The sequence below is a fragment of the Bacillus rossius genome, chromosome 11 (assembly GCF_032445375.1).
Source record: "Bacillus rossius redtenbacheri isolate Brsri chromosome 11, Brsri_v3, whole genome shotgun sequence".
Taxonomy (NCBI): domain Eukaryota; kingdom Metazoa; phylum Arthropoda; class Insecta; order Phasmatodea; family Bacillidae; genus Bacillus; species Bacillus rossius.
Window position 1 is genome coordinate 13,060,152 of NC_086338.1, and position 12,446 is coordinate 13,072,597.

Consider the following 12,446-nt stretch of genomic DNA (forward strand, 5'->3'; position numbering starts at 1 on the left):
ATTTAACAGATAAAAATAATGATAAATTGGCTTATCCCCTTGGGGGGAAAGGGTTATGGGGCGACGAGGGAAGGGGGAAGGGTAAAGGGGCGACAGTTATACATTACCTAATTTGAATACCCCTTGTTGGTCCAGCATCGACTCCCTCCCCCTACTTAACTGACATTTCATTTTTAGTTTAATGACTTTAAAAATTCCACAAAAAAGTTGGTAATATTTTATAATTTGCTTGTCTATTACAAGTTTTTGTTAATTTTTCTTGCAATGATACTTTACACAAATATTGATTTAAAATTGCACCAAATTTATATAATATTTATATAACATTTTTTTTTAATTCAAGTAATAATGTACATAAGAAAATTGTTTGGTTTTTTATATTATTATATGTAGACTTGTTGCAAAGAAAGTAATGTCACACTGTTCACACACAATAAAGTCAGATATTATCGATATCATACCACAAAAACTGTCAGAATAAAATAAAAAATTTTGACAGTTACAAGCATCCTAGTTTTATACATAACTTGTTTTTTTGCTTACATATTTCAATAATTTATAACTGTAATGACAATGTGTATTGAATATTTTAAATAATTTATTATTGCACTTTGAACTTTGAAGACACAAAAGGGTTGTGCTAGGGTACAAAAAAGATTATATGTGTTTAGCAGCTAAATATCACATGTTTATTTTAGTTATAAACCATTCACATTTTCAAAGTATCTTATACATTTTCCTCAGTTTAAAATTACATATAGGTATATCGAAACATTGATAGATTATGTACTTTCTCTTTACATGTATAATTTTGAAGAAAATATGTTATTCAGCACTTATTGCACAGCTTTTATTTACAAAACAAGCACGAGGAAGCTCTTATTGTGTGATAGCCAGTGAGTGTTCAAATAGATTGGGAGTGGGGAGGCTAGTGCTCGTGTGATGGTCAGTGAGTGTTCAAACAGACTGGGAGTGGGGAGGATAGTGCTCGTGTGAAGGTAAGTGAGTGTTTAACCAGACTGGGAGTGGGCAGCTAGTGCTCATGTGCCGGGCAGTCAGTCTGGTCGCTAATTCTGTAGTCACCAGCAGGCAGCGCCCTGTTTGCTTGCTCCAACACCTCGGCGCTGGGATGCTGTTGACGTGTGTTCAGGAAATACAACTCTGCAACACACGAGACGTCACTAATTTCCCTAATTTCCCTGTGAAAGACGCGTAGGCCTACAAACTAGCCAGCTCTCTACCACGAATATTAGGCCCAAAAAAAAAAACATTCGCCTGCTGTGAACGGTGTTCCGTAAAATGAAGAAGAAAATACCCAGAAAGTAAAAAGCTAAATTTGGCGACATTTTGTGGATTTCAGAACCAAGATTTAAACCACACACTTAATCACGGTGGCACATATGCTGAAGATATCCAGCCTACGATGCATCCCAACACATACCTATTTGTTGAAGAAGATTTTCAAATAAAGATAAGGATGATCTATCTTTCATAGTGGGACTTATCATTTCGCTTTAATGCACGAGTAGCTGTATGTATATGTATATGTAGATATATATGCGTGTGCTTCACAATAATAATTATGTTTTAACTGTGTGTGTATAATTAACAGCAGAGTAGAAATTACACAGTAAATACTGTCTTAAGATGTTTGTATACTTTTATTTATTTTGATGTGTACCAATGTAAGAATTTATTTTTCTTGAGTAATAAGTAAATAACGTTTACACTGATTAGGGTTCAAACCATGATCTAAAAAAAATATATTTGGTATATTAATATAAATATTACATTTACAAATATATTTTTAGAAGTTTCTGAACTGCTTGGAATTTTTGTAAATTTAAATTTCAAGGTTTTAAAGGTGTCTACCAAAATAGCTAACAATATCGGGGAAAAAATATATATATTTGGTGATCTGATGTTTGAAATTAGTGTGCTCTAGCGTATTATAAGTGACTCATGCTAACGATCGACCTTAAACCGCACTCAAGCAGTGGAGATATGGCTCCCATGAGATTACTTTAGTGGACGTAATCTATAATTTGGTGTCAGTCGGCTAGTGGAAATTATATAGTAATTTTGTGTCACGATTTATTATTATTTAATTAATCGGGAATTGAAACAAATACTTTAGAAATCTATGGTGCAAGATAATTTTTCAACTAATAAAACACATACATTTTAGTAATCATTAAAAATTAATAGTTTTGAAACAGGTCATTCGAGTTAAAATAAGAGCAATTTTTACTAACTTTTTATATTAATTTTTTTAGTTTTAAAAAATCCAATACCTGATATTATAGAGGGCAGCCGAAGTCAATTTCATAAAATACCATTGGTATTTTTAAGGCAGATCATATTTAAGTAAAGTGGAAAACTTTTATTTTATTAAGTAAAACAATTGTTTTAGAAAAAAAAATATTTTCTCCAAAAAAGAATAAAAGTACAAAAAAAAGGTAAATTTGGTTGTCATTTTAGATAAACTTCATTATTTTGGTTTATAAACCAGGAATTTTTAAATATATAGATGGCACATCCGTGATGTAATTCGATGATAACCTATTACTCAAATCTTATATCTAAACAAATAAATATACTTAAACAGTTATTATTGTCACGAAATTGTAAAACAATATCCACGCCAGAAATTACTTGGCCGCTTAGTTTTACAAGCAAGGCTACAGATGACATGTTTGATGATTTTACCGTCAGTTTCCTGGCTACACATCCACAGCACGGCATAGTTGTCGTAGTCGGTATCTACTATGTACAGCTTGTTGTTACCTGCAAAACACAATAACAACATTCACACAAACTCAGATCCCATCATGCGATATGACAGAAAAGTAATCTATGTGAAATAATAATCTTTATATTTTACTTCGCAAGTGTTTGAAAATGTAGAAGAAAGTTTGTCTAACATATTTTCGGCCCGGAATGAAAAACTATTATATTACGACTCTGTACGAATAACTGCAATGTAGAATTATAAACAAAGTTTACATTGTGAAGATAATCCACCAACATAATTAAAAAGAACTGAACTTAAAATAGTAATTTGAAGTACCTAAATCTACATGACACCATCAATATAAATGGTTCTAGTCTTTATCTTTATTACAAAAATATGCAATTTATATTTGTTGCAAAAAAATTTAAAACTTTTTAGCCTGTTGTATATATATATATATATACATACACATATATAGTGTGTGTGTGTGTGAGTTGGGGCGGGAGGAAGACTGGCACAGGCTTCAGGCTATGGTGCGTAGCGCGGATTAATGAAGACCGCCATCTTGGATTGTGACGTTACAGTGGCCAATATTCCTTCAAAAGTCCTCAAAATAACTAAAACATTTTCTATTTTGAGAGCGAAAGAGCTGCGGTGCTAGCCTCGACAGTCAGTAGAAGTTGGATGCATTTAGGCCAGACACAGGCTCTCTGGGTTGTCTGAGGCAGTCAGATGAACAGGTGGGGGGGGGGGGGGGGGGGGGTGGAAGGTTGGCAATGATGCTGGGATGGGTTGCTTCAGCCTATAAACACATCCAAGTTGCATTGCAATGGGGTATCCATTGCCCAATGGCTCTAGGGTTCTCGTGTTGCGTCGATGAAGGCTCAGTCCAGAAAGGTAGCGTTTACTCCATCGGTCTCGGGACGTTAAACAACGAGGTGCAGTTGGTAGCTGCTACGACGTGACATGTCATTTATCAGGAAATTATTGAAACTGCATATTAATATATTATTATAAAATCTTCTATCAAAAATTAAATATAAAAAAGTATCACATAATTATGTGCAGGAAGCAGAAAGAAGAAGCGAAGGCAGAAGTAAAGTTTAGAAACCAATAGGTTAAGTTGGAGACTTTGCTTACTTGGGCTGCTAGGTCACAAAGGGAGACAAAGAAGATAAATAGCAGGATAGCTCAAGTGAAGTTAATATTTAACTCAAAACACTTCTTCACTACCAACGCATTTTCCTTAAGCCTTGTGAAATGCTTTTAACAATTTTCATTTGGATCGTTTTTCTTTACACCAGTGAAACATGGACTAAAGAAGCCACATTAAAAAAAATGTGATAGATGCTTTTTAAGAATGCTTAAAATATGCTGCATAGAAAGGGTTACGAATTAGGCTATGTCGCGATGGCTGGTGAAAAGAGAAGCCCGTGGAATGAGATCCAGAAAAGAAGGAACCACGTGGTTTTTCACACTCTCTGATACAATATCTTGATAGCCACTGTGGAGGGAACTGTGAAAGGGAAGACATCTCAAGGTCGGCCTCCGACGAGCTTCACCGAACATGTAGTGAGAGACGTGGGGTGTAAGTCCTGCCCAACAATGAATAAGAGAGCCCAAAATAGAGCCAGACGGAGGAGAGTGACTATTATTGTTGCGGCTAACAAGCCTACCGGCTGAAAACCAAAAGGTGAAGAATATGTGTATCTGACACCTTATATTTGATTTTGTTTGGTAGGTGTTTAGATTATTGTGGTTGAAAAAGATAAAAGAACTTGTCAGTAAATAGCTTTCTTACACAAATATGCAAAAACACAAACTGTCATGTCATCCAAATATGACTATTTTTTTTTTAAATTCCAATAACTATAATGTATCTAATAATTATATAATGGTTTCCGTCCTCGTCAGATCTTGCACCTCGTTCTCATGTTAATACGATTGGTTGTATATTATTTTATTCCTTTTTTTGTCTTCTTTATGAATTTCATTCGTTTCTAAAATTATTATTTAGTAACCTCAATTTATTTTCGTTCTTGAATACCCATGGTCAATTTTGCATGTCTGCAAATAGCTGGACAAAACAAATATTTAAGAAAAACCAAGCCAAATTTTGTATACACAAAAATTCATTTAAAAATTACATAAGTCATACAGTAAATTTTAACTCACTAGATATTGACATTAAAATGTTGTATTTTCTGAGGCAAAAAATTTGAACATATAAAATTAAAATTTAAAGTTTTGTATAAAAAAACTTGTATGCTTGAGGTGAATATTTTTGGTGTGTTAAATATATTGTTTCTATGCACATTTCAAAAGAAGCAGTTAGCTGGGAATATGTATGTAAAAACATGGTTTTATTGTTTTTCAATATTGTTTGCTATATCTAAATTAAGTATATAAATAAATATTTTTGTGGTAAATTTTTTATATCGTTACTTTCGTCTAGGTTAAATAGATAGTATGTATTAAGTTATTAACTTAACCACAAAAATTATTTGTTCGACACCTAAGAAAGAGGATGTAAGGATTATTCCAAACAACACAACTAGGACAAAAAGAAAACGTTTTGAACTTATACACATGGTTGTTTTGTTTGTAAAGTGGTGCCCAGTTGTGCGTGCAGTCACGCAGTTCTCTGTGACTTACGACCGTGGGCTCCCTCGGTGTGGACCTCGTACTTGCCGTCCGTGGAGCCGGCCACAGCTTTGTGGAAGTGAATCTTGATGGAAGTATAGGCAGACGATCTGTAACAAACCAACATTGTGTCAGACATTTCGCACGCGCCTACTGAACCCCACTTCCACGTGCAAGAGCGAGGCTGGCAGCGCCCGGAAGAAGCAAGCGGAACCGTTGGTAACTACAAAGAAAAAAGTGCTTGAAAGCAAGATAATTGAAGATGGACATGGAAGAAATATTACGAAAATAATTTCTGTGGCCGGAGGTGATTTTTGAGAAAAAAATATTTAAGCAGCAACTCCAATGAGAAACTATTGCACCGCCCAATTAGGAGTGTAATATGCAATTGTTCAATAATTTATGGTGCAACAATACATCTCCAGGCGATCAGAAGAGATGTTATCCTCGAGCAGGTCAGCTGTGGCGCGGCCTGCCAAGACCCTGTCAGCGAGGCGAGTCGAGGTCATGACAGAGCGTGGACTGCCTCGTCGCCATGGCAACCTACAACCACTGACGAACCAGCTTCTCATTAGCTCCTTGCCTAGCTAGCAACGAAGACCGCTGACATCTATGTCTTTATGTTTGCTTTCAACGTTGGAAATGTTCCTTCAAGAAACATTACAATTAGCCTGGGTGCTTTCAAAATACTATATGCATGCTTTCATCTCACAGATAAAGTGTTTATTTTTAATCAATATGTTGCCATACCTAAGGGCATACCCTAACTCATGACCTACTCACCATTTTTTCCTTTGTCATATAGAGTAAAATTTAAAACTAAAAAAATTACTCATGTTAATTTTTAGTGATTTTTGTGCATGCGAAATTCCATACCTTCTGAATTTGTAAATATTTAATTATCGTAACCATTAAAGGTTCTAACTGACTACTACTACCTCAGCCAAATAATTCCAAATTTCCCACACTTTAAATAGTTTATAATCACTGATTTTAACGACAAGTAACCATCCCGAATTTAAGTGGAGACTGATATGTGTTTAATGTTCTTTTATGAAACTTGAACACAAACATATTTCAAGAAATTAGAAAAGTAAATTTAAAACTGGTAATTTTTAGACCTATATATTTTACTCCATTAAATCTAACAGGAATTCCTGAAGCCCTTAGATTTTTTACAGTTAAGGTTCAAATTCCAACAGCTGCTTGCAATGTTTATGTGTTAAACAATGATCACGTGTTCAGTCAGTTAACAGAACCTCAAATTCCACTGCCTGAAACCTCCACATATCACGTGGTATCACCCTACAATGAATTCTTATATCCAAGAAGACTGCCAACCCTGAACACATAAGTATGTAGTATTAGTTTTGAAAAAGTTTTCATCTCTGCCAGATACAAACAACAGAAGAAGAAGTTAAGAAAGAAGGAAAAGCTAAGCGAAGTAATATACTCACATCAAGTTCCTACAAGGAAGCATTGGAGCCTAAGACAAGACAGAAAGCTAAAATCATACTACACATAAAATCTTTAAAATGGGGATTTAACGAGTGTAGTCTAAGTGGAAGCATTGGAACAAGTGACAAAGAAAATGTTTATCAGTAAATATAAAAATCTGCACAATTTTCTGTAAATATTTTGAAGAAAACTGTATTTAGTGCTGCAAGTTTAAAGCTTCTCATAGGTTGAATGCGCTGAAGATGGACTAGATGGTGTATCTGTGAACTGTGATTGGTTAATAAATAATGTGTCCTGGGCTACCCCGGGTAGCCCCGGACACATTACAGTGTAAAGAACATGAAAATCATTTTAATGTTAACTAACGAACATTCTAACGTAGCATGGTTTTTCATAGATATTTTATTCTCAAGAATGTTTTACCCAATAATTTTTCTTAACATAGGTATTTATTAAATCTTGAGATGAATGCAATTAATCTTAAGTGCCCACCGCTACCAACAATTCTCCTACTAACAAAACTGTTAATGTTTATGAATATTAATTAGGCTACTACAGTTTCATTCTCTTAGGTAGATGATGGTAAGGAATGGTAATACTAAGTTTGTAGTTTATTATGTTTTTGTTAATATCCAGTATTTAAATATTAGCTAAATGATATGTGATTTTTTTATAAACATAAACTTTTCACTACATAAAAAACAAAATTTCTAAAAATGAAAAAAATCACACCACATAACTTCTTGTTTCTGTACTTTTTCTTTAGTTTCAAAATTCCTCTTGGATTTTTTATAAAAATAAATCCACCCATGTATCACCCTCAAAGCAGAAGAATTCCTAAAAGTAAAAAAAAAAATACTAATTTGTTTTATGTAGGTTAACTAAGTTTTTTCTCTCGCTTGATTTGCTTCAGATATATGATTTTTTTAAATTTTTAAAATAATGATCACCTCATTTTAAACTGTATAGAGATCACCTCTTCAAAACAAAAAATCAGAGGTATAAATTTATGTTATTCAAAATAGTTTTCTCTAACTCCCGCTCTAGTAGATGCGGAGATAAGAATTTTTCTTTCTAAATATAAACTTACCCCTACTACATTTGTTAAAAGGTAAAAGGTAAAAGGTGATTGGTAGTTTTTGTGGTTGAATGTTTATACCCAAGTACTAATATTCTCCCAATAGTCTTCTAAAGTATCATGTTTTATAATGAAACAATATTTACACTCTTAATTTCGTGGACCCCATAAACTTTGCTGTCAAAATTGTTTTATCATCATTCATTTAGAAGTTTTTATGTAACACTAACCAAATATGATAACAGATGAAACTATGGAAGTTTTAAGTTATTAATAATTTAAATAGTGGTTTTCTACGGGCTTTTATTAAAACTAGCAATGTTCATAATTTGTCTTGAATATTTCTTTTTAGTATATATATGCTATAGTGTTGCAATTTGTGGATCGCTGTGACTAAAATGTGCTCAGTGTATGTGAAACTTTTAGCATAACAAGAAATTTAAAAATGAACGTTATCGTTTTTTAACTCACTTAGGTTAAAAATTAAACTGCAAAAAAAAGCATGCGTTAACATTACACAGTTGCGCCATTATATGATTTTTAAAGCGTTTTAAAATGTTATTTCGTAATAATACGTTTATATTTCGTGACAAGCATTTAGTTTAACAATTTTTTAAAAAAAATAATATTTTAATGTTATTTATCCTTCACCTGCTTGCAGAGAGGCTAAGCTAAGAGAATGCATGTTGTCTGTGCTGGCAGCGGAGATGTAAATCATCAATGTCGTAGTACAGAATTGAAAACAGATGCATGTGGAACTCACGAGGTGTTGTACATTGCGATGAGTCCCTTGAGATGTCCATCTTCGGCGCGGCTGTACACGCTGTGTGGACACTTGGCTACCTCGCTGCCGAGAAAATGATGGTTGGGCTGCTTCACGGTGTACCACGTTCCCAGCAGCTGCAGCACACAGAGTCCTCTCTCACCACCTCACTACCTCACTAGGTATCTCACTACCTCACTACCTCACTACCTCACTACCTCACTACCTCACAAGGTACTTCACTACCTCGCACCCTCACTACCTCACTACCTCACTATCTCACTACCTCGCACCCTCACTACCTCACTACCTCACTATCTCACTACCTCACACCGTCACTACCTCACTGCATTACTACCTCGCCATCTCACTACATCACCAGCTCACCACCCAAAACACTAAATTGCTACCTCAGTAGCTCACTACCTCACCATCTTACTAGCTCACTATCTAAACACTAAATTACTACTTCAATAGCTCACTACATAACTATCCCACTACCTCACTACCTTACTATCTCACTAACTCACTACCTCACTAGCTCACTTATTATTAAAGGATTATATTGAGGAAAACGTACGTTAAATAAGCTTACTTATGTAAGTTGGTCATAAGTTATAGTCCTTTTAGATATAATTTTAACAACGACTACCTAATGTAGCCTTCCGTGGAAAATTCTTGTATAGGTATTCGGTTCATATCTCATACATCCAGAAAACACCGTCAACTCTAAATTTATACATATATATATAAATTCCATAAATCTATTTATAAGGGACACGATAACTGCCGTAAATTTGCACAAATCGCTTCCAAAATGATACATAAAATATAGTCTGTAATTGAAATTATCGGTCGAATTAGTTCATGGGCAAAATCCAACCGAAGGGGTAGAAATAGAGAAGGTTCTTGAAAAAGTGAAAAATCCTCATTAATTCCGCAATATGAAATATATGGCATCCGTTTGAACGTAATATAACTATTAAGAGTAATACAAAAAAATGTTTAAATAATTTTTTACACTGCCTACCATAACTGGAGGGGTGGAAAAAACAAGGGCTAGAGGACAAAAAATTTATTACTACCTTAGTAGGCACATCATAAATCTGTTCAAAATATTCGTAAATCTTATAATATATAGCTAAATATTTTGACTGAAACAAATGTTGATAAGACAAACCCTTTTTACAAGGGGTTAAAAATACATAGGTAAAAATATGAAAAATTTTCATAATTTCCAAACTATGAAAGCCTACGATATTTAATACTTTTTTAATATTTTAGTGAAACCTTTAAATATTATTTTAATTTTTCGGCCGAACTAAATTTTTGTATGACCAACCATTATTGCGAAGGGTGGAAAATAACAGAGGTTAAAGAACGAAATAATAAATAACTCCCTTAGTAAGTACACTATCAATTCCGTTAAAATTGTTTGTAAATCTTATAAAAATTATCTAAAATTTAAGTCTGAAACAAATTTTGTTAAGACAAACATATACTGCAAGGTGTTTAAATAAAACTAGGTCTTGGAATAAAAAGAATAATTAAATAATCAATAACATGTACAGCAAGAAAAAATAATAACTTTTTTAGTAGGTATACGATCAGAAGTCTCACTAAGCGTCACATAGTGTGGGGGTACGGCCCCCTCGGTGCGCGAGTCCGACTGGCACTAAGCGTCACATAGTGTGGGGGTACGGCCCCCTTGGTGCGCAAGTGTGACTGGCACTAAGCGTCACATAGTGTGGGGGTACGGCCCCCTTGGTGCGCGAGTCCGACTGGCACTTAGCTGTATTTTTAGTAAAATTTAACTGTTAAACTGCGGTTGAAACCGCGGGGCGCTACTTGTATATTACACTGCCTAGAAGAGGGTCAAGTGGCGTAATTAAATATTTATTTAACAATAGAAGTGTCTAATTTATTTGCTATCATAAATATATCCTAAGAAACTAATTATATTAAAGAATTTGTTTGGGAGAATGACTATAATTGTAGTATGATTAACAATTGCATTTCCCATAATTCCTCGTACAAACCTTTAATATCTTTTTTGTGTCTTAATGTTATAAAGATATCAACATTAAAGTAATGTATACTTTTATTACAGTAAGTAACTATTCTAATTAATGATAACTTTTATGGCTTCTCTCAGTTTCGGTATGATTTTTTTATTATGTTGTTAGTAAATAAATTTGATTCATAAAATTTCTCGAACGTTATAAGTATTTTATGTATTTACGTTATCATTTGTTTGGAATTTTATAGAGTTTTTTATGTAGGTTCTATTAGAGTGCATTAAGGACAGCGCTGATTATATTAGCAAATTGGAAACCTAAGTAAAAATTTATATATTCATTTAATAGCTACTATGTTCTACTTTTTCTTTCTACACCTATATTTTAAGGTTGATAGAATTATTTTTAACAAACATAAGGTTTTTATTTAGGTCTAATAAATATTCCATTTGATTAAATTTATTAACTAAAATTTTTTATAAATTAATATTATACTATTAGCAATGAAACTAATATTTTTTTTATAATTTTATCATTACCTCGGTGTCTAAACCAGAAAATTGTTATTTTAAATTTTTCTAAACTTTTTAATCAAAATTAAGCAAGTATGATGCAAACAGACAAAAATTTACACTAAATTTATTGAAAACATTATTAAAAATGTGTTAATTATAAAAAACTACCTATCTTAAGTTGTACTTGACGATATAATTATGTCTTCCATTCTTAATAATATTTGCAAAATATTGTCCAGGGTTGAATAATTTTAAGAATTTTGATATTTTATTTCTTGACGAAATATTTACAAAGAGAATTTGTCTAGTAATTCATCTTCAAAATCAGCAATACCCTCAAAGTATGTAGGCTGCACAATATTTTATTTATAGTGTTATTAATATTTCATATGTTATTATATTATGTTTTTGACACTGATTAAGGTTAATTCTAACAATTAGAAATTCCAAACGTTTTTTTTCTCAAAAAAATACATGATTTCGAGTAAACAACTAAGCCCAAACATGAAATGTAGACGAGAAGTACAGAATAAGCCAGTGGCACTGGGAGACGGGAGCTCACCCTGTCCTCGTCCAGGGAGGCCTTGGCCGCAGGGTCGCTGCAGGCAGCCCTGGCCTGTGACGTCAGCAGCAGCCCCAGCAGCAGCGGCAGCAGCATGGCGCGGAGTGAGGGCGAGCGGAGCGGCCCGCTTATGTAGTGCTGCCGGGTCGCGAGGTCGGGAGGTCGCGGCGATGCCCTGGCTCGCGGTCACGCCGGCTCCACTGCTTGCACAGTCGCACAGTCGCACAGTCGCTCGGAACCTGGTATAGTCCTGCCGTATTGGATTAGACGGAAACTTTTGTTTTTAAAATCTGCATGTGAAGTTTGCTTTATTACTAGCACTATAATACACTTAAAATGTAACATATACATATTTTTAAAATAGCTTTCAAACTTTAGGAAAATCATAGCAAATAATCGTCTCAACCACACCCATGTAAATTACTGGTTTCCTTCGCTTCGATATTCCACTTCTTATGCACTCTTAAAAATTACAGAATTTTAAACTTAGTAATATTTTTTATGATTATTACTCATTTATGTTATTTGAAATAGTTTTTATTTTCTTGTTGCTAATTTTTGAACTAGAAATCATAATCATGTTTTTTCAAGTTTTGGCATTCTTATCTTTAAAGATACATAAGTTTAATTTATTTCATGTCAAATGTGTATATTTATGTAACTTAGAATTACCAT

The 12,446-nt window shown here is 33.6% G+C and overlaps 1 protein-coding gene across 1 annotated transcript; it reads right to left on the bottom strand.

The window, feature by feature from the left end:
- Nucleotides 1–666: 666 nt before the first annotated feature.
- LOC134536653 (lazarillo protein-like) lies at nt 667–11,973 on the bottom strand. Its single transcript, XM_063376460.1, has 5 exons — nt 11,772–11,973; nt 8,677–8,813; nt 5,390–5,487; nt 2,710–2,787; nt 667–1,161 (listed from the first exon to the last, which is right to left on the bottom strand). The coding sequence occupies exons 1-5, from the start codon at nt 11,865–11,867 to the stop codon at nt 1,034–1,036; spliced, it is 537 nt and encodes a 178-aa protein (XP_063232530.1). The 5' UTR covers nt 11,868–11,973; the 3' UTR covers nt 667–1,033.
- Between the last annotated feature and the right edge of the window lie 473 nt (nt 11,974–12,446).

What these genes read in the sequence shown, in the direction of transcription:
- LOC134536653 (XM_063376460.1), bottom strand. Translation starts at nt 11,867, where the DNA reads ATGCTGCTGCCGCTGCTGCTGGGGCTGCTGCTGACGTCACAGGCCAGG. An exon ending in CCTCCCTGGACGAGGACAGG is followed by an intron (nt 8,814 to 11,771) that starts GTGAGCTCCCGT and finishes TGTGTGCTGCAG; the next exon opens with CTGCTGGGAACGTGGTACAC. An exon ending in GTGTAGCCAGGAAACTGACG is followed by an intron (nt 1,162 to 2,709) that starts GTAAAATCATCA and finishes CGTGTGTTGCAG; the next exon opens with AGTTGTATTTCCTGAACACA.